This window comes from Mustela putorius, unplaced genomic scaffold (genome assembly GCF_011764305.1).
Source record: "Mustela putorius furo isolate JIRA1106 unplaced genomic scaffold, ASM1176430v1.1 tig00000480_pilon_pilon_pilon, whole genome shotgun sequence".
NCBI lineage: Eukaryota > Metazoa > Chordata > Mammalia > Carnivora > Mustelidae > Mustela > Mustela putorius.
Genome location: NW_025421397.1, coordinates 285,607 through 305,766, shown reverse-complemented (window position 1 = coordinate 305,766; position 20,160 = coordinate 285,607). Strand labels below are relative to the sequence as shown.

The 20,160-nt window shown below is 40.0% G+C and overlaps 1 protein-coding gene across 13 annotated transcripts in view; it reads left to right on the top strand.

The window, feature by feature from the left end:
* LMO7 (LIM domain 7) overlaps positions 1-20,160 on the top strand; it is a 209,867-nt gene that overhangs the window by 150,708 nt on the left and 38,999 nt on the right. For 4 of the 13 annotated variants that reach the window (XM_045080622.1, XM_045080621.1, XM_045080623.1 and 1 more), the window contains exons 8-15: positions 3,150-3,348; positions 6,719-6,971; positions 7,306-7,590; positions 7,902-8,180; positions 8,477-8,680; positions 9,558-10,277; positions 11,255-11,284; positions 18,497-18,614. In XM_045080622.1, coding sequence (XP_044936557.1) covers positions 3,150-3,348; positions 6,719-6,971; positions 7,306-7,590; positions 7,902-8,180; positions 8,477-8,680; positions 9,558-10,277; positions 11,255-11,284; positions 18,497-18,614 — 2,088 coding nt within the window. The remainder of the gene's footprint in view (positions 1-3,149; positions 3,349-6,718; positions 6,972-7,305; positions 7,591-7,901; positions 8,181-8,476; positions 8,681-9,557; positions 10,278-11,254; positions 11,285-18,496; positions 18,615-20,160) is intronic. The other 9 variants (XM_045080627.1, XM_045080626.1, XM_045080632.1 and 6 more) reach the window with 5 other exon arrangements.

The window sequence follows — 20,160 nt, the reverse complement described above, 5'->3', positions numbered from 1 at the left end:
GTAGGTAAAACATTTTCATAGATAAAACTACAGCTGTTTCCAGTCCATTATTATGGAATGGGGATGGCTATAAGAAGTGTGTCAGTGTATCTATCTGGTCACTGTTTCGCATCTGTTCTCGTAACAGTCACTTGTTCAAGTGTTTCACACTGAAATAGATCATGCTTAATGGCCAAATTAGAGTTTCAGTTAAAAAACACACTTGAGGGGCGTCTGTGTGGCTCAGTGGGTTAAGGCCTCTGCCTTTGGCTTGGGTCATGATCCTGGGGTCCTGGGATGGAGCCCCACATATGGCTCTCTCCTCAGCAGGGAGCGTGCTTCCTCCTCTCTGCCTGCCTCTCTGCCGACTTGTGATCTCTGTCTGTCAAATAAATAAATAAAATCTTAAAAAAAAACAACAAAAAAACCCACTTGGTAAGCTGTCATACCTGAGTCATCATATAAACTGGAGGTGACTCATTTTAAGTGACTGGTCAGAGGGAAGTTCTTGTAAAAACCAGGCACCAGAGTCAGACTCAGGTTCTTTTATCACTGAAGTGGCCCATCATCAATAACTTGAACATTTTATGAGGTCAAAAATCATCTCTCTCTGTGTCAAGGACTCTGAGATTCAACAAGTACATTTCTAAGAAAACTGATGGATCTATAGATTTTCTCAGAAATTTAAAAATCTTTTTATATTTTGAGAAGTATTTTGGTGGTATCAGCACTAGGCCCAGCTTCCCCATCTCCTTGGAAATGAGATACAAATTGTAGGTGCTCACGTTTTCATGGCAGGTTGCCAACTCTAATGTCAGGGTATCTGGTGTCTGATGTATATGAAATCTCACATAAATCCACTAGACCTTAAGGATGCTTCACATATTGGTCAGGGAGTTGAGCCAAGAATGGACAGATCCAGTATCAGCCAAAAGTGTGCCCAGGACAGCTGCTAATTATGCATTGTGCACATTCTTTTTTCAACTTTATTCATATGTTGAAAGTGTTCACAAATGAAAGTTGAAAGGATCATACAACAAATACCCAAATACGTGTCATCCGACTCAGCTATTAAAACCTCCCCATATGGGCTTTACTTGTCTACCCATTCATTTGTTTCTACTTAATCATTTCAAGGTAAATTACAGATCTCTCACCTCTAAAAACTTAGCCAGCATCTCTTCGGAGCAAAAGTATTCCTCCGTGTAGCTACAATGTCTGTTATACTGAAGGAAATTAGTAAATGTTCCCTACCATCTAATATCAAGTCCATATTCAAAATTAGTCAACTGTCTCCCAACTTTTGTTGACAGCTTATTTTATCTGAATTCTGATTTAATCAGGATTCACATATTACATCTTGGTGTTACGAATTCCGGCATTCTTCAAACTCTCTGTAGCTAGCTCATCTGCAGCTAGCATTTCTGATTTGTCCGCTAACAACACATTCACCTTCACTGTAGTAAAAAGTTAGCCATAGATATTCTTTGATTACTATATATTGGGACAGTGCTAAGGACTTTATAATTTTATTGAAATTCTAATTTTAGAAAGTCTAGTTTTGGGGCGCCTGGGTGGCTCAGTGGGTTAAAGCCTCTGCCTTCGGCTCAGGTCATGATCCCAGCATCCTGGGATTGAGCCCCGCATCGGGCTCTCTGCTCTGCGGAGAGCCTGCTTCCTCCTCTCTCTGCCTGCCTCCCTGCCTGCTTGTGATCTCTCTCTCTGTCAAATAAATAAATAAATAAAATCTTAAAAAAAAAAAAAAGTCTAGTTTTATTTTGCTATTAACATTTTCATAGAGAAATGTTATTCAAAATAATGCTATAGGGGTGCCTGGGTGGCTTAGTGGGTTAAAGGCTATGCCTTTAGCTCGGGTCATGATCTGAGGGTCCTGGGATTGAGCCCCACATCGGGCCTTCTGCTCGGCAGGGAGCCTGCTTCCTCCTCTCTCTCTCTCTGCCTGCCTCTCTGCCTACTTGTGATCTCTGTCTGTCAAATAAATAATGCTATATATACATACACACACACACACACATATATATCTTCTAAATATATCTAACATTTCTAAAATACCTAAATATCAGATCTTCTAAAGATTTTACTTTTAAATAATCTCTGCACCCAACATAGGGGTCAGACTTACAACTCCAGGCACCTGGGTGGCTCAGTCATTAAGTGTCTGCCTTTGGCTCGGGTCGTGATCTCGGAGTCCTGGGATCGGGTCCTGCATCGGGCTCCCTGCTCTGTGGGAAGCCTGCTTTTCCCTCTCCCACTTGCTCTGCTGTGTTCCCTCTCTTGCTGTGTCTCTCTCTATTAAATAAATAAATAAAATCTTTAAAAAAAACAAAACAAAACCACAAACTTACAACTCCAAGATCAAGAGTCACACTTTCCTCACTGAGTGAGCCAGGTTCCCCCCAAATTATGCTTTTAAATGAAGTTCTGTGTAATTTACAAACCTATGGCTAATCATGTTTGTTAACATGTCTATATATATGTCTTACATGAGCCAAACAAATATTTATTTGTTTGGATTCAGAGAACGTAAATATTGAATACCCACAAGCAAGTCTGCTTTCTTGGCAGATCCAGGTTTTTTGTAATCAATGGAGATGAGTGAATTCTGTGGTGTGTGCTTGCTGTTGTGTCTTCTTTCTGTTCTTAAAGGTTTTTGTTAAGAAACCATATTAATTACAGTGACTTCATTATAAAACCTCCAAATATTTCCTGGAGGTAGGCTGACTATAATCTTATGAACTTACCTCCTTTTGGATATCAAAATTATAGTTGGCTTTATGCTTTGACTCCTTTCATGTTTATTGCCAGATAAATAATCACTGACTTTATCACTTGAATGTATTATTAGCTTTTCTTCTCTTAAAATGTTCCCCCATTATTTTTAAATAAATGATAGTCTTTTATTAAATAATATTGAATGCCTCCTTTTTTTTTTAATACCTCCTTATTGTTACAAAGGTGCCAAGTATATTGGGAAAACATTTACAGATTTATACTCTGATTTTTGCCAGATTTTCTTTTTTTGGTTCACAGAGAAATCTCATTGCCTCCCCTATCAAAAATAGCCTAACTTGAGCTCTGCAAACAAGTAAAGACTGATTGATTGCATTTTTGAAAGTTTATAATAACTTCTTTAAAAACTTTTCCTTTAGGCTCTAGAAGACTCCAGCTGCCTGAAAAGGAGCGGCAGGGACAGTGGTTACGGGGATATCTGGTGTGCTGAACGTGGAGAATTTCCTACTTCTCCAGGCAACCATAAGCGAGAAGACTCCTTCGAAAGCTTGGACTCCTTGGGGTCTAGGTCATTCACAAGCTGCTCTTCTGATATCACATTGAGAGGTGGACGTGAGGGTGAGTTGCATTTTTGACTGTTTACTTTTAATGTGTTTGCATGTTAAGACAGATTTGGGAATGGTAGGAGAAAAGTGGAGCAAAATCTATTGGGGCAAACATTTTTAGCAAAATGTGGATTTTCACAGAGACTAGACTATTGGACGGTTTTTTTTTCCTTTTCTTTCTCTTTTTTCTTTTTCTTTTCCTTTGTCTTTCTCATTCCTTCCTCACTGTATCACCACTAGAATGGTGATAGTTTTCACTTTTTTTTTTTTTAATCCTTCCATGTTCAGAGGAAAGCAGGGAGACTATTAACCGAGACCTGTTGAATCAGTGATAATCGATCCTCATTCTCTTTTCTCCAGATTCAAGTTTAATAATCTGTGCTCGGAGGCCTATTCACTGATACATTTACACATAAAAAAGAAAGAGTCTATAAAAGTCTGTTCTAGTTCCTGAATAATTTTCTCCCCAAAAGATAAAAAAAAAAAAAAAAAAAAACTTAAGGAAAAGCAAGAAGAATATTTCCGTAATACTCTCCCCAAAATGATTGATACCTATCACGATGGAGTATTATGCTAAACTTTGATAAATTAAATAGCCGTACTAGCATGGTATTAGAAAACCTCTTTTGCTTCTCTTAGTCCAGAGTAAATCCAGGATGGTATGAGGAAAGAACATGCAAATGAAAGTTACTCTGTTATGAGAGGACCCTTCTTTCAAAATCCTGATCAGTTATTTAAGTGTATGTCTTCTTCCAGTGGCCATTGGGTGGTGTCAGAAATTTCTTACTGTGTACCTCTAACAATTCATATTTAGGTAAATTGAAACCACCAGTAAAATTTCTGTGCTTCTACCATCAACATGAAAACATTGAGAGTTCTGGTCGTGAATTTGTGCTAGATTGTTAGGGATTTTACTTTGCGGGTTATATTGATAATCACACTTAAATTTTTAGTTGTTTTTCCTAAGGTTCTTATTACAAAACATTTAAAACCTCAGCAAAGTTGAAAGAATTTTACAGTTGAAGACCATTGTTCTGGCCACGTAGTTCTACCATGACATTGTACTATGTTCGCTTTACACATATTTACCCCTACATTATTTAACATCTTGTTTTTCCGAGGTACCTCAGAGTACCTTATACTTGTCCTAAATACTCAGCACACAGTCATCAACAGCAAGCTTTGTTGTTGTTCTGATGTAGTTTTACATAAAAGTGATGTATGATAGATTTGGTTTTGAAAAAGAAAATTAATCAACAAATTAAGGATCACCAACCCCCACATTCTTAGGTTTTAGAGCAGTAGTGACATTTGAAATTAAAAAAGTAAGTAGCTATCTAAGAGTTAACTTTTATATTTGCTTCTGTGTTCGTTGGTTGTCTGCTCTCCGATGGTTGCCTGCTGTCCGACATCTGCTCTCTGACATTTCCGTAGCCCAGATGACCAGCACAGTTTTAAGGAAATGAATCTGAGCTTATAATTCATCTGAGTGATTAAAACTGTAAAAGCAGAGGCTGAAATTCTCAGCACACTATATTGCTTTGTGCTGACTGGATAACCTAACACATGCACTGTTTACATGTATCCTGCCCACAAAGACGGAGGGCATGTGGGAATAGACTTCCGGTGCTTCCCGTACGGTGGGCCTAGGGTGTGGAATGAAAGTCCTCTTGTTGGATACTTGCTGGAGTGGATGCCTGGTACATGTGACAGAAAGCAGAAGGCCACTGTGCCCTGATTCCTGATAGTGGGGAGGGAGTTGCAGAGCTTGTTTGAAGAGGGTGGAAGGGAAGGCTAAGTCCTTACAACTGAGGAAGGGAAGAAAAGCCTACTGGCTGCACAGATAATTGAACTTTTGTGATCAGTATGCTGAAATTCTGCTACGTACTGGTTGTAATCCCAAACTGATCTCCGCCGTTAGGATAGTATTTTTAGGTTAACAGCATGGCAGAGTCAAGGTGCTTGGTTTTATATAAAACCCCTTATTCTACCGAGAATATTTGCCTACTCTGTAGAAAACGCCACTGGACTCAAAAATAAAGAGATTTTAAGTTTAAATATTCCAAAGTAGAATAATCTCCCTGTGTGTTTAAAATTTCACAGGTACACATTTTGGCAAAACTCTTGAAGATCTTTCTTCTTTGCCAAAGATGTCATCTTTAGGAGGTCGTAAAAATGAAGCATCAGATTGACTCTTAACCCTCCTGGTCTTAGCGGCTGCTGCTTCCTCCCTTTCTGCCTTTTCTCCCTTACCCTGTTCTGGCCTCCTGGTCTCACAGGGGTGTGCTCAACCACTTCCTGTAGGCTATTCTCAGTGTTACTGACTGTAGATTTCTGGTGAGCAGGAGAGAGGAGACCAGACCGGCTCCAGCACAGGTTAACCCTATAGGGGTTCTTAGTGCCGAGAAGCTACAGTTCTCAAGTCCTCAGGTCCGTGGGTATGGAGCAAGGTCATGCTCCCAGGGAGCCCTGGTGGGAAGCAAGAAACATTTGCAAACTTTCTTTACAGATACACAGAAGCAGGAAGAAAAGGGCAGATAAGGGGGACAACTCAGCTTGGATCTCTAGTAGTACTTTGTAGCCTCTTTTCTTCCTGTTCCTTTAAAAAGAGCAGACTTATTTATTTTATAAAACCAGATCAGGATTTGTATCTGTCTGACCTTGAGGTGTGTCAAAGTACATTGTTTTGAATTTGTGTTTGAATGATTGGGGATCAAAACACAAGGTTCCTAATATTTCCATGGCCACCCTCAAAAAACCTTGAGTTTGTGTGTTCGTTTAGGAATGAGACTTGAACTCCTTCGAACCAAATGATTTCTAAAGTCCCAGCCTCCTCTCTGATGTGTGACTTTTGCTTCTAGAGGTCTCACAAGGATCTGGCTAACCCCTTTGTGATATTGTGCTTTCTGCTTCTCTTTCCATGTCCTCCCGTATCTCTCACCTCACAGAAATTTGAGACAACGGCATACTTTATTTTAAATTGCGGACTTTCCCTTGAATGACTCTTGGATCTCATTTTAGGCATCTTTGACTCGATCGCTACGTGTTACTCATTATAAGTTTATTGCATCCCACCAATAAATTTGATGTAAAGTCACAGGGGCAAGGAATATTGGGAAGAGAAGGAATTCAGTGGTTAATGGGGACGTTTTCTGCTTAGACTATACAACAGGAAAAGAATGTAGCGCATGCGCCTACAGTATGCAAAGCAAGTTCCTCCTAATGGATCTTATCACAACTTCATGACAAATTTCTAAAAATATTCCCCAGAGTTAGCAGAAGAGCCCTGGGTTTCCAAGGGAAGGACAAAGCAGGCTCGCTGTGTGGGTTCAGTTAGACAAATGATCTGGAGAATAAAGCAAATTCTCTTGCTTTTTTTATAGGTTGTGAAAGTGACACAGATTCTGAATTTACATCCAAAATGCAGGATTATAATAAAGATGATATGTCCTATCGAAGGATTTCAGCCATTGAACCCAAATCTGCTTTACCGTTCAATCGTTTTTTGCCCAATAAAAGTAGACAGCCGTCCTATGTGCCGGCGCCATTGAGGAAGAAAAAGCCGGACAAAAACGAGGATAACAGAAGAAGTTGGGCCAGCCCGGTGTATCCAGAAGCAGATGGAACATTTCCAAGGTACTGGGATGCAAGCTGATGATGGTGTTTTAAAATTCAGTATGCTTTGTGAATTTGCTGGGATTTTAAATATGGGAAAAGGAATGGTCTTTAAAATGTATTTCATGGATAATAAATTTCAGTAATGAAAAAATTTTTTTCTTACCTATATCTCTAGTCATGCATATCCTGATGATATTTCTTCCATTTAAAGTGTCAGCCTAGGAAGAGCCGGTTCTATTTTAGATGCATGCCTTTAGCCTAATGACATCTTTCAGCTGATTAGATGACTTTTGTTGTTCATTGTGAGCAGTTATTTTCTTCCATTTTTTTCCCCTGTCTTGATTGATCTCAGTGGACACGCAGACAGTCCTTTAATTTCCCATCAAATTAGCAGAGCAGAGTGGGATTTGTCAAATGCAACTTGCTGTCAGAAGGAAGTGTATGGTTCTGAAAGTGGTTCGGACTCCGAGGATGAACGAAGGTTGCCTGATATAGTTTTGGATGACTTAGCCAACCGTAGATTCCGAGTGAAAAAGAGGCCCGAGTGTTTCACATCGAAAACCACCTCTCCTAGCTCTTACTCACCAAGGTTTCCTCCTGCTGACACATTAGCCCCTGGGCCGTACGCACTGATGAGGTCAGAAAAATTCTCCCAGATCAGAGTGTCTGTGATGTTGGTTTTGATACATAACACCCCAGGTTGTTTGCAGTTTGTCTCTTTTTAACACATCTTATAATTATCTTTGGCCCTTGTGTATCAAGTTATTCTCTAATTAAAATGAGATGCCGTTATAATGCCTTAACTTTGTTCTAGGAACTTTAATGATGAGAGTGGCAACTAATATGTCCCATCCAGTGGCATAAACTCTGTGAGCCAAAAAGCATGCCTTTTTGTTCTGTGTCACAAATTGTCATTTGGTATCTTAACCGGTTGGATGTTTTGAACAGTAACGAGAGGAGAACTTGGGGCAGAAATGTGGAGAACTGGCCAAGAGCACAAGAAGCTTCAAGGTCCTCTTGTTACTTGGAAGTGGAAGAAGCCAAGACAAGCTTGCCCAACACCATCAAGGATGATCTTTATGTGCGAAAGCTAAGTCCAGTCATACCAAACCCAGGGAATGCTTTTGATCAGTTTCTTCCCAAATGTTGGATCCCAGAAGATGTGAACTGGAAAAGAATAAAAAGAGAAACTTACAGACCATGGTATAAAGAATTTCAGGGATTCAGGTTTGTCTCTGTGCACGTTTCTGTTGTCCTAGTGTTCCTTCGGCACCCTGGCTCGGTGCATTCTATGTGTGCTGCTTAAGGAGAGAGAGAGAGAAAGGTTACTTTTCTCTTTAATACCTATAGAAGCTCTGTAACTGCAAAAAAAAAAAAAAAAAAAAAAAAAAAAAAATGCTGTTTAAATGTAAACCTTAGGACCTGGATCTTAAAAAGCCTTCTGCATGGCAGGATTTTCAGTAGTTGTAGTGTTCTCCAACTCTTTCTCCTTCCCTCCCTCCTTTCTCTGCATCGCTCTACAGTAGGAGGAATTCAGATTCTGAGGATGAGGATTTGGGCTCGGACAGAAGCTCCTCCATTTTTAGTAGAATCCAAAAAGCAAAACATAGGCTAGACAGCAGCTGCCAAAGACGTTCACTACTGCTGGAATTGGCAACCAAAGGGGCCAGGAACTCCCGGGACACCCATGCAGCCAGGAGAAGCAGCAGTGCCGCCGAGGAGCCCAGGTGTATCTGTGTGCATGAGCCTGCCCGCCTTGAGTCTGGCCTGGGACCCCTGCGCCAGCTGCTGCTGCTCCATTAATCTCTGACTGTGACGTGCTGGATCCTGACACCTCATTCATAATATTTAGCACAAAAGCCTAATGTATGACGCATTGCTTTCTGTGGGAGCGCATAAGCTTGGAAGTCTATAAAGTTAACTATTCTTCAGCACAATGATGTACAAGATAGTACATAGTTATGTGGGGCATAGTCAAATCTTTTGGAAAACTATTTCTAAAAAGCTTTTGCAGAAGTTGAACTTAGTATATGGTTGTGTTCTGTGTGGAGATGTGGAGAAAGGAAATAACTTTTAGATAAACATCAGGGCCTGCCAGTCTGGTGGGAAAAGGCAAAGAAAAGATTCATCAGGGTCTTTTTGAAAGGTTCACAGCATTTTCTTTTCTTTTCTTTTTAAAATTCTGCTGACTACCTGGTTGCATAAAGTGCTTGATGACCAACTCTTTGATCTCATCAAGATCGCTCCTGCTTCTCTGGGATGGGGACTACATCACCGTGGCTAACAGAATAAGGGAAGGGAGAAAGCAAATGTATGTACGACAGAGAGGCAAGTGCACTCTGTCTAGGTTCTAGCCCCATCAGTTGACCTGGCTGATGCCCACCTTTGCCAAGAAGTACACTCTGAATTTGCTTCTTTAAATGGTATCCAAGAAGGTCACGGGTGATGGTGTTAAAGGCTAGTCTTTCTTCCAAGCAAGAATCTCTCCCATGGTACCCTAAAATAATTCACCCATGGTAACGGGCTAGTTGCTCTGCTGCCTAATTACCTTTTCAACCTAAACTTAATAAGATTCTCCCTTCCTTTTTCTTTTCTGTGCTTCAGTCAGTTTTTATTACTTCAGGCACTCCAAACATACTCTGATGACATCTTATCTTCTGAAACAAATATCAAAATTGATCCCACTGCTGGCCCAAGGCTCATAACACGCAGAAAGAATCTCTCTTCTGCACCGGGGTATAAAAGAGATGACCTTGAGATGTCAACCCTCGATCCTGACTTAGAGAATGATGATTTCTTTGTCAGAAAGACTGGAGCTTTCCATGCAAATCCATATGTTCTCCGGGCTTTTGAAGACTTTAGAAGGTTTTCCGAGCAAGATGATCCTGTAGAGCGAGATATAATTCTGCAGTGTAGAGAAGGTGAACTTGTACTTCCAGATCTAGAAAAAGATGATATGATTGTTCGCCGAATTCCAGCACAGAAAAAAGAGGTGCCTCTGTCAGGGGCGCCAGATAGATACCAACCGGTCCCTTTCCCCGAACCCTGGACTCTTCCTCCAGAAATTCAAGCAAAATTCCTCTGTGTACTTGAAAGGACACGCCCACCCAAAGAAAAAAGGAAGAGCTGTAGAGTATTAGTGCCTTCCTACAGGCTGAAGAAAGATGACATGTTGACTCGCAAGATCCAGTCTTGGCAACTGGGGACGACTGTGCCTCCTGTCAGTTTCACCCCTGGTCCCTGCAGTGAGGCGGACCTCCAGAAGTGGGAGGCCATCCGGGAGGCCAGCAGACTTAGGCACAGGAAACGGCTGATGGTCGAGAGGTCAGAGTGTGTTTCTGAAAGGATTTTGCTTGTCATGGATGGTCTTGTGTAACTTTTCCTGTGTGAGAAAGTGGAATTGTATCGCCCAACTCTGCATGTCACGGGCCATTTTGAAGCATCCTGTAAAAATTTATATTGTCGTGAGAAACCTGTAGTGATTTCTTGGAAAAAGTGCAATTCCATATTTGCACAACGTTAATTTAGCTATTTGAGGCCTGTTTTAAAATGTGTAGACACAAACCTTGCCTTTGGCCTCAAGGAAGACTATGATACTATCTGCAACATGATGTTTCCGGAAACTGTTTTCCAGCCATGTTTATCGACTTTATATTCTCATGTCCAGGCTTTTCTGAACCAGTCTGGTTGTAGTTTAGTTTTCTGTGTTTCTCATATTTTGGAATGTATGATTTTATATGTAGACATTTCCTTTTAAATATGGCATTGCAAATTTCATTTAACTTAATTATGATTTTTGGTTTTGACCTAGGTTCCTTGGACTATCAATATATGACTTTTTAAATTTATAGTTTAAAATTCAGTGCAACCCTTATTAAAATGCATGAATGTTATTTGCCGTCTACTACATTTTACCTGTATGCAATTATGGCCATTTTGATGATAATGTGTCTGCATTTATGTGTTGTGCAACTTGCCATTTTGATGTTTAGCTTGTTGAACTTTGGGATGGACAAATACAAGGTTGATTAAAATCAGAGATCCACATCTAACTTCTATTCCTGGTAACAGGAAGCTCCTTATTATGGATTTGTTGATTCAAGGTAAATTAGGAAACTCTTTATCTCACTTAATTTGATTCCTTGAGATATGAGATCAATTAGAAATTGAGACATTATCAAGAAGGTAATAAAACCTTTTGAGATTTGTCCATCTCTAGTTAGGACTGTAAAGATATTGAACATTTAGAGAGTAACAGAACTGAAAAGTGACTTTTAATTTTTGGTTTTCTGATTTCTTAGACTCTTTCAAAAGATTTATGGTGAGAATGGGTAAGTTTTTTAGTTCACAGTTAAAAAAAAAATCTGTGTATTGTTTGTCCTTTGTGTAAAATGTCACTGCGCTTCTATTCTGGCATGTCACTAAATGGGTACGCTGTGTGCTGTGCATGTAATTTTAAAAAATGGGAAAATTTTTCTTAATTTTGCAACCTAACGGTAGTATTTCTGTGCCCAAGCGCACAGTGCATGCAGTGCTATGTGACTGCGGTAGGTTTTTTCATTAGAAGTTTAAAATTTGGGTCTTCCCCCCCCCCCATTCTTTTCCTTTTTTTTTTTTTTTTTAAATTTAAGGAGTTGAATAAAAGTAACACAATTACTTGCCTAAGATTGGGTATATTTAACTTAGTATTTGATTGCTACAAAGACCAAAATTCTCACTTCTGCCTGTTGAAGCCCAAATAAAGCTCTTTTATTCTATTTTATCTTATTTTTCCAAATAAAGTTATTTTAGAACATTTTAGAAACTCTATGTTGGAAAAGGAATGCTAGCATTCACTTTAAAGTTGGAATTCATACAGTTGGCATTATCTATATACTCCTATTTTGGGGGGAGCTTTATTAACTGGGATGAGGAATAACATTAATTTTTTCTTGGTAGAGTTTGGAAACATTTTCACGATTCCTGATTAGAATAAAAAGTTATAATATGGCTGTGTCATAAAGCCAAAATCAGCTTCCCAAAACTGCAAAAATTAAAATCTTTTAAAATTTTCTGGAAATGTTTCCCTAAAGTAACAGTTAAAAGCAAATGCTACCATACTTTTACTTTTTACTGCGCATTGTAGAATCATTCATTCTTAGTGCAGAATAACCAGGTAAATGCATCTTAATATTTTCCATCAGACTTTCTGTGACTTTATGAATCTAATTGTTAATAGTTTTTGAACAAGAAGAAAATTTAAGTATGTCAAATATTTAAATCTGCCTAAGCCTTTGCAACTAAGTATCTTCCCCCACTGGGATTTATGTCATTTCTAAGAATCTTTAGTTTTGATAGGATTGGATAATAATAAGTGTAGAAGTCTTGGAAATTACTAAAATTACTATTTGAAGCCATATAACCATGCTAGGTATCAGAGGTGTAACTGAGTCACGGGCAACTAATTGCAAGTACTTCTCAGCGACTGATTTTAAAAAAGCAGTCTCCCAGCATGCTTTCAATGTGCCATGCAAAGGCACATTATTCCCTTTCCAGCTCCTCAGGGCTGAAAGCTTTCTCTTTGGTGAGGGTGAACGAGGTGCTGGACAGCATGACGCTTAAGCATCTGCTCATTTCATCACGGGAAAGCTTTTTTAACAAATGAAAAGTCTTTGCAGCTTTGAGCATTTTGAATGAAAACTTCCAGAATTTTCATTGCTAATAAGACCTGATAATGGCAGCAGTTTGTTTTTCTTAAAGAGGATGGAAGGACCCTGAGTACAGGCATGGGATCTGGGAACGCGAGCACGCACAGCTATTTCCGGGACTCCCTGTGTTCCTCTGGAGGGATGTGCCCCGTCTGACTGGGCTAAGAAGACAGAAGAGGAACTCAAATGCCAAGTTCAGAAAGCTAGAGATCTTTCTGGCTCTAGCTGGCAGCAGCAAATACCTTCTGTAGACTATTTCCAGGTTGTTGCTCGCGCAGTACAGTATTTGTTTTAAAGCCTGGTCCCCCTTGTAGTTGAGCGCCACGGTAACACAAATAAAGCAAGGCTGTCTGTAAATTGAGACTGATGAATAATGCATGACTTGTCAGATAATGGAGAGTAAAGCGAAAATGTCTTCAGAAAACTAAAGTGCGTTTTATACCACTTGTCATCAATACCTTTTATGTGGACATTTTTTTTTTCAGTGTTCTATCAGTTAGCAATGTTTTTCTTAAACCGATTTGCTGCAATGAAAACAAAAAGTTGGATTGAGTATAGGCATTTCATCTAGAACTTATTTCCTATTTTCTAGACGTGTTCCTATTACAGGAAACAAGTGATATCTCTTAATGATATTTCTTGGACATCCTCTCCGTTTTCAAGCTTAGAATACTTACCTGGAAAATCTTTATTGCTTAACATCCTGGGATTGAAAAATGACTGCCTGTAACGTGAATGCTTTCTTTTTGGTTAAGGACCAGGCGAAAGAGGAACGCATATTACCTCTTGAAGTCTTAGCTTATTCATTTTGGGCTTGCTTTTTACTGGCCTTTAACATCTGTCAGTTTGTTTATTTTTAATATGATGCTTTATATGTGGTATTTTGTCACATGCGCTTTTTATGTTGCATGGATTGTCTGTATGGTTCCATGACAGTTGAAAACATGGTTATGATGCCTCTTGGCAGAAGCTGTGAAGGACAAAGTTGTTGGAAGGGTATGTCATTATAATTTAGTCCTAGTAATAGGACTAAGCCATTCAATCTTCTGCCAGGATCAACAGGAGATGAAAACTGATTGAAAGTAAAGTTGTAACCAGAGACAACGAAGAGATGAACATTTCCTGTGTGGGTTTTGGCCAAAAAATTCTGTAGAACTGTGAGGACACCTAAAATAACAAAAAGGAGGAGGCAAATAAAGTAGATGTGAGTTTCTGGGGGTCTTGTCCCTAGTGGACATTCAGCAATATCCATAGACATTTCTTTTTCTTTTCTTTTTTTTTTTTTTTAAGATTTTATTTATTTATTTGACAGAGAGAGATGACAAGCAGGCAGAGAGGCAGGCAGAGAGAGAGAGGAGGAAGCAGGCTCCCTGCTGAGCAGAGAGCCTGATGCGGGGCTTGATCCCAGGACTCTGAGATCATGACCTGAGCCGAAGGCAGCGGCTTAACCCACTGAGCCACCCAGGCGCCCCATCCATAGACATTTCTGATTGTTACACTGGGTGGGTTGGGGATGGGGGTTTGCTACTAGCAATCTGGTACTTTTGTATCCTGGGATGCCACTAAATTGTCCTACAAAACACAGGACGGCCCCCTACGATAAGTAATTTTCTACCCCCAAAATATCAATAGTGCTGCTATAGGGAAAACCTGATTTAGACTGTAAACCTATAAATGAAAAGTTTCTTATGTTATCATAGTAGTTTGTAGTCACTCTAGAGCCTATTATCCAGGTTTTAATACTGATTATGCTTTCGAGAATTCCTACAGTACCTAATGAAAATATATTCAAAAATGCATAAATAAGTATATCCCTGTCTTCCCCTGAAAGTTCAGGACCCCAGGGACCCCAGACTCAGTATCATGGAATTTCTACTTGCTCTTTAAAGCAACCAGTGATTTTATATTTAGGACATTTTCTACATGTTGGTCCTTTCTGATCCCTTACTTCTTAGATTATCTCTAGTCTGTGAGGCAGACAGTAGGTATTAGATGCATTGCAGGTACCTGAAGAAAGAGACACAGATATTGCAGCTTTCCCGAGGACGTCGAGTTAGTGAGTGGGAGAACCAGATGAGGGCATCATTTAAGGAGCTAACCCAGGTAGACCAGTTGGCAGTGTGACTTGCACACGGTAAGCCTTCAGGAGTTTAATGTTATACTGGTAATTCTGATAAGGAAGGAAAGAATTCTTCATGATCTGGCTGAAAGACTTCTGTACTCAGAAAGTTCTAGATTTTATCAGTGTGGCCTGGGGTGGCCTCACTAGTCTGAAGCTGTTTTGGGAGTTTTGTTCAAGAGATCCCGTGCAGTCATGTTTGCCTTCACAAGAATAGTTGGAGTGTAGCACTGATGGTGATTAAAATACAAGCGGTGTAACCTTCCTTCTTTTCTTACAACAATCCCTTCCTTGCTTAGAAGATGAGGACCTGAGGCTCAGAGAAGCTAAGTGATGTTAGGTTGGGATACAGATTGATGCCACTACCAGGCTTGGGAGCCTCAGCAGGGTTCCCAGTGCTCGGTTCAGCCTGAATGGAATGTGCCCAGGCTTTCTTTAGGTAACTTTACACCCTCAGGAACAAAGGGAACTCCCATTCCTCCCTGACGCAGGGATTAGTCTGCTTTGGACGGTGTTGGGCTCCCTTGGTTCACACTGGGGATCTCCTCCTGGGTGCCTGACTCTGTGCTCTGAGCTCTCAGGAGGACAATGTAGCCTCTGTTCATGGTGAACATGTTTTCTGAAAAGGACTGTGTTAAGGTTTTATAGTGCAAGAGGGTGAGAGCTAATAGAGCGTGCGTGGATGTGTCTGGGCCAGCCGAGACTATCAGCCTTCCCTCCTACCAAAAGATTATTAAAATATTAGCATTTCCGTGTTTGTCCTGGAACTTAGGAAATCTTACGTGTTGGGTATCCAGATTATTCTCATGCCTTGGTCCTGAAAAATTTTTTCTTCCCTCTTTTTAGGAAGTCTGTTAAAATCCTAGCACAAAAAGTCTTATTCTTTGCAGTTATAGCTTAATTTATATTTTCAAAATCACATAAGGCAGGTTTATATATAGTCATACCTAGTTAAGAATATATTTTTAAAGATCCAGTATATAACTTGATATATATTTTATGTGTAATTCCTTAATACTCTTCAATAAATCCTACAAAGCTTTTCTTAAAAAACATTGGGGAGGAAATCCTGATTTATCCTACACACATAAAAAGAAACACTTTGAGTTTATTTTGCTTGATTAAGTATGATAAAAACATACCTCATTCTTGCCACAGGTGTTAAATGCATGTATCCTACATGCCTTGTTATGTGTTAATGGGTTTTTCTCCAAATGACATGTGGATTTGTGAGGGAGCTAAACTAAGCACATGTGTGTGCAAACACACACACACACACACACACACAACCCTGTAATGCTAGGAGAAAGGTATAGCTAAAGCATTAGAGGAGTGGAGAGATAGGCCAGACCACTTTTGGCATAGCAGAGGTAGGAATTATTATCCAAGTAGTAGAATATTCTCTAGATCAACACATTTATCAACACCTACCATGGGCTGGACACTCTTCTAGGCTGAGGTGATACAGGAGACAAAATTCCTGCTTTGTAATCATATAAGATGAGGCAGGTGATGTGTCCATAAACACATCTTTTGTGTAGGGTGGTCAGGGAGGGAAACATTGAGGTAATGTCCAAGCAAATGACTGGAAGAGATAAGCCATATGATTGGTTGAAGAGTCAGTAGAAGAGCAGGAGGTTGGGCACATGCAAGGAAACCAGTTGGTGGAGCAGTGTGAGTCAAGGGCGTGATGGGAGATGAGCTGAGAGAGGTGGGCAGGATCCAGGTAATGTCCTAGGTCTTGGAAGAATCTGCTTTTAACTTGTGTGAAATGGAAAGAAACTGGTGGGTGCATGGTACAGAGATGTCACGATCTGAGTGCAGTTTTGAGAAGATCCCTCTGGCTGTGCTTTAAGCATATACTGTTGAGCAGGAAGGGGTAGAAGCAGGAAGACTGATTATTGTAATAATCCATGTGGGAGATACGATGGCTTGGATCAGGGTGGTAATGGTAGACGTGGTGAGAAGTGGTTGTGTCCTAGTTATAATTAGATGGTAGACTGACAGTGTTTACTGATGGGATCAGTTATGATGTATAAGAAAAAGAGGCATCTAGGAGGACTCCAAGATTTTTGGCCTGTAATCTGGAGGATGGAGTTGAATTTCATTGATGAGTATGTTATGGGTGAATAATCATGTTTTTGGTCTATGACAAGTCAAGTTCAAGTGGGAGAATGAATAGAAAGTTATACATACCCATCCAGTGTTTAATGTATCTGGGATCCTGAGGAATGAGTGGCATTTTAAAAGGTATATATACAGATGAAGGGCTTTCATATTGGAACAGTTAAAGACAGGTTCACTAGACCTGGAGCCTGGGTGATAATTTAAGCTACTTTAAAGGTCTAGGTAAGAGTTGACTGTGTTCTGATCTAGGGTGTTGGCAAAAGAAGTGGAAAGAAAAAGACACTGAATAAGAGGACTTGATAACTAATTGAAAGTAGGGAGAAGGGAGAGGCAAAGGTGAAAAATGGCTCTTAGGTTTCAAATGTGGATGATTGGAAGCAGGTTACACCATTAACAGCCACAGGCAGAAAAGCAGGTTTGGGGACGAGATTGAGTTTGGCTACATCAACAATAACCATGTGTTTAGTGAGTTATAGTTTACAAAACCCTTCTTAGATATTATTTCAATTGGTCCTTTTACAACTAAGGTGCCTAGGGGATATCCATGCAGATATTTATTCAACAAGTAATTGGAATTGAGTCAAGGTAGGGCCTGGCCCGGGGCTGTGGATTGGGAATCATTTGCATAGAGGCCCACTGAATTCCTGAGCTAGCTAAGAGCAACTCTTGGGAGGGTGAAGTTTAAAGGTCCAAGAAGGAAATGTAAAGTTACTTAAATAACTTACTTAAATAAAAGTGGAGTCTGTTAAAATGAAATAAAATCCACAGTGCATTATGAAAGTTCTGTAGGAAAGCACATTTTGGGTACTCCACTTTGAAAAGCTCTCTTTCATTCGTGCCTGCTCTCTAGTATTCATATTGGACTACTCCATGCCTACTACTCTAATCTCCAGTGCAATGGACCATCCCTTCCCGGTGCCTCTAGTCTAACGCTGCACTCTGCTCATTGGTTCTACTCTAGATTGAGCTCTCTGAGAGCTAATCCTCAGTACATACTCATGACAATATCACACATCAGGTGACATGCACTCTGCCTTAATAAAACAGAGGGCTGTGGAGGTCATTCCATTATAACTGGCTATTAGAAACTACCCATGGTGCATTGAGAATACGTCTAGTGCGGTGGTGGCTGGATTTTAGAGAATCCTTGAGAAGAAGTAACACGTTTATTCATGGTAATGAACTTGAGGAGAAAATATCAGGTAGTCATTAAATTATTTAATAAGTGCCCAGAAAAGGCAGCCAGACCTTAAAAGATTATCTTTGGGGAAGATAGAAACCTACAGATGATTCTAGTAAATATTTCTTTCTGAAGTACGCCTTTCATGCATGGACCACTCCAAATAGGAACATTATTTCTTTCAGACTCATGGAGAGCTCATTTAGCCATTTTGTGAAAGAATTCACACTTGAGTTGAGTGCTAGGCTCTTGTTTCTGCGTTTTGGAAAAACACCATTTATCTCTGTAGTGCTATTTCTGTGATATCACGAAAACGTCTAGGTAGTACAGCAGAAATTTAGATGGAATTTCCAAACAAAAGCCCAGCCTTCCAGTTTAACCCTAAAGCCGGTCATGTGACCCTTGGTTACCATGGGTATTTTTGTCGTAGGAGTAAGTCCATGAGTGATGTCAGCGCGGAGGATGTTCAGAACTTGCGTCAGCTGCGTTACGAGGAGATGCAGAAAATAAAATCACAATTAAAAGAACAAGATCAGAAGTGGCAAGATGTGAGTACTTTATTGGGAGAAGGGAAGGCTGGGGGAAAGTCTTCTTGTTGGATTCCTTCTTGCTTCTTTTACAAGAAGATCAGTATACTTGAGATGATTTTCCTTCCTACAGAATGGAGTTCTACAGAAAACATGATCAGCTTCCTTTGAAAAGGCTTGTACCCCTTTCTGGCCTATCACTGTTGCCTATTTCTAAAGGCCACTGTGAAAAATATAGTAGGATATTTATTTTCTCATATTTTCTGAGTTCTCAAAAATGCGAATCTGCTTCCTTACAGTGCGGTTAATCTGTTCCTGTGCTGTGGTCAGTTGAATTTGGGGGTATGACTGTTATTGAAGCTTATGAAGGGGAAAGACTTAATGCAAAGTTTAGAGGGGCAGGGGTTCCAGAACAGTCTGGGCATTTGCAGGGAGAGATGAAGGGGGTTCTTAGAGTTAATACAGATTTGGGGAGAAATAAATATAACTAGGCGTAATATTTTGGCTGGAAAAGTAATTGTCTGATGTAAATCAAAATGAGATGTTTTCACAGAGCTGATTTATATCCAGATGTTTATATGGACACAGACTTAATATTTAACTTTGTCCCTGCAGGGAAAAAGCTTGACCTTTTTTGAAAGGGGTAATTGTTACAAACCAAAGGAGTGTCTAGAAACACAATAGATAAATTATACAGAGCAAGCCCAAAGGAGTTTGAGGATAACTTTATGGGAAGAGTAGAGCGTTAGGATGAACAAAAGGGCCAAGGAGGGTAAATCTTCATTTTCAGAGAGATTAAAGTCTATGAAATGAAGAATCTCCTGCCTTGGCTGCATTTCTCAATTTCGGTGTCTCTTTTAGTTGGGAACTTGAGTTAATGATCAAGAAATAGTAATTCAATGTCACTTTGCCCAGATACATGGGGACAGTTTGGGTGTGAAAATGAATATTGAGGCGTTATCTGTTAATGCTGTTGAAAATACATGCTGATTATTTGTAGGACTAAACACACACTGCTTTTGTTCTTTTTGGAACAAAAAGAAGTGGTTCTTACTGGCTTCAGGCTGTTCTTAAGCAGGAATGGCTCTGTCAACTCTTAAGGGTATGAAACCGGACTAGTTTAGTCTGAGATCCTGGATGTGCCTCTCTTTGCATTGGAATAGCAGTTCTTAGCATGGCATTTCTCCATTTGGGAGACCTAGAAAAGTCTGTACCATCCAAAATGTTTTAAACCCTTGAGAGTCACAACCAGCTTAGGCTGCTAGGGCTCATTTAAAAGCAAAATCAGGTTGCTTGTCCTGGGGTCGCCCGGCTAGCTTAGACTGTTCCTGGGAATATGAGAAACAGGTCCACTTTTCCTATGGGATCTTCCTTATTGCCCTGTTGTTGCGTGGAGTATACTTGCTTTAAAATCTTATCCTCAAGCCTGACCTCCCCAGGAAAGCCTTTTTCAAACTCTGCCCTCCCCTGCCAGAGGTAGCGTTGTCCACTGTCTCTCCTTCAGACCCCCACCATCCTGTGCTGTCCCATCACACTCATTGTTGAACCTTTATTTACAAGTCCCTTT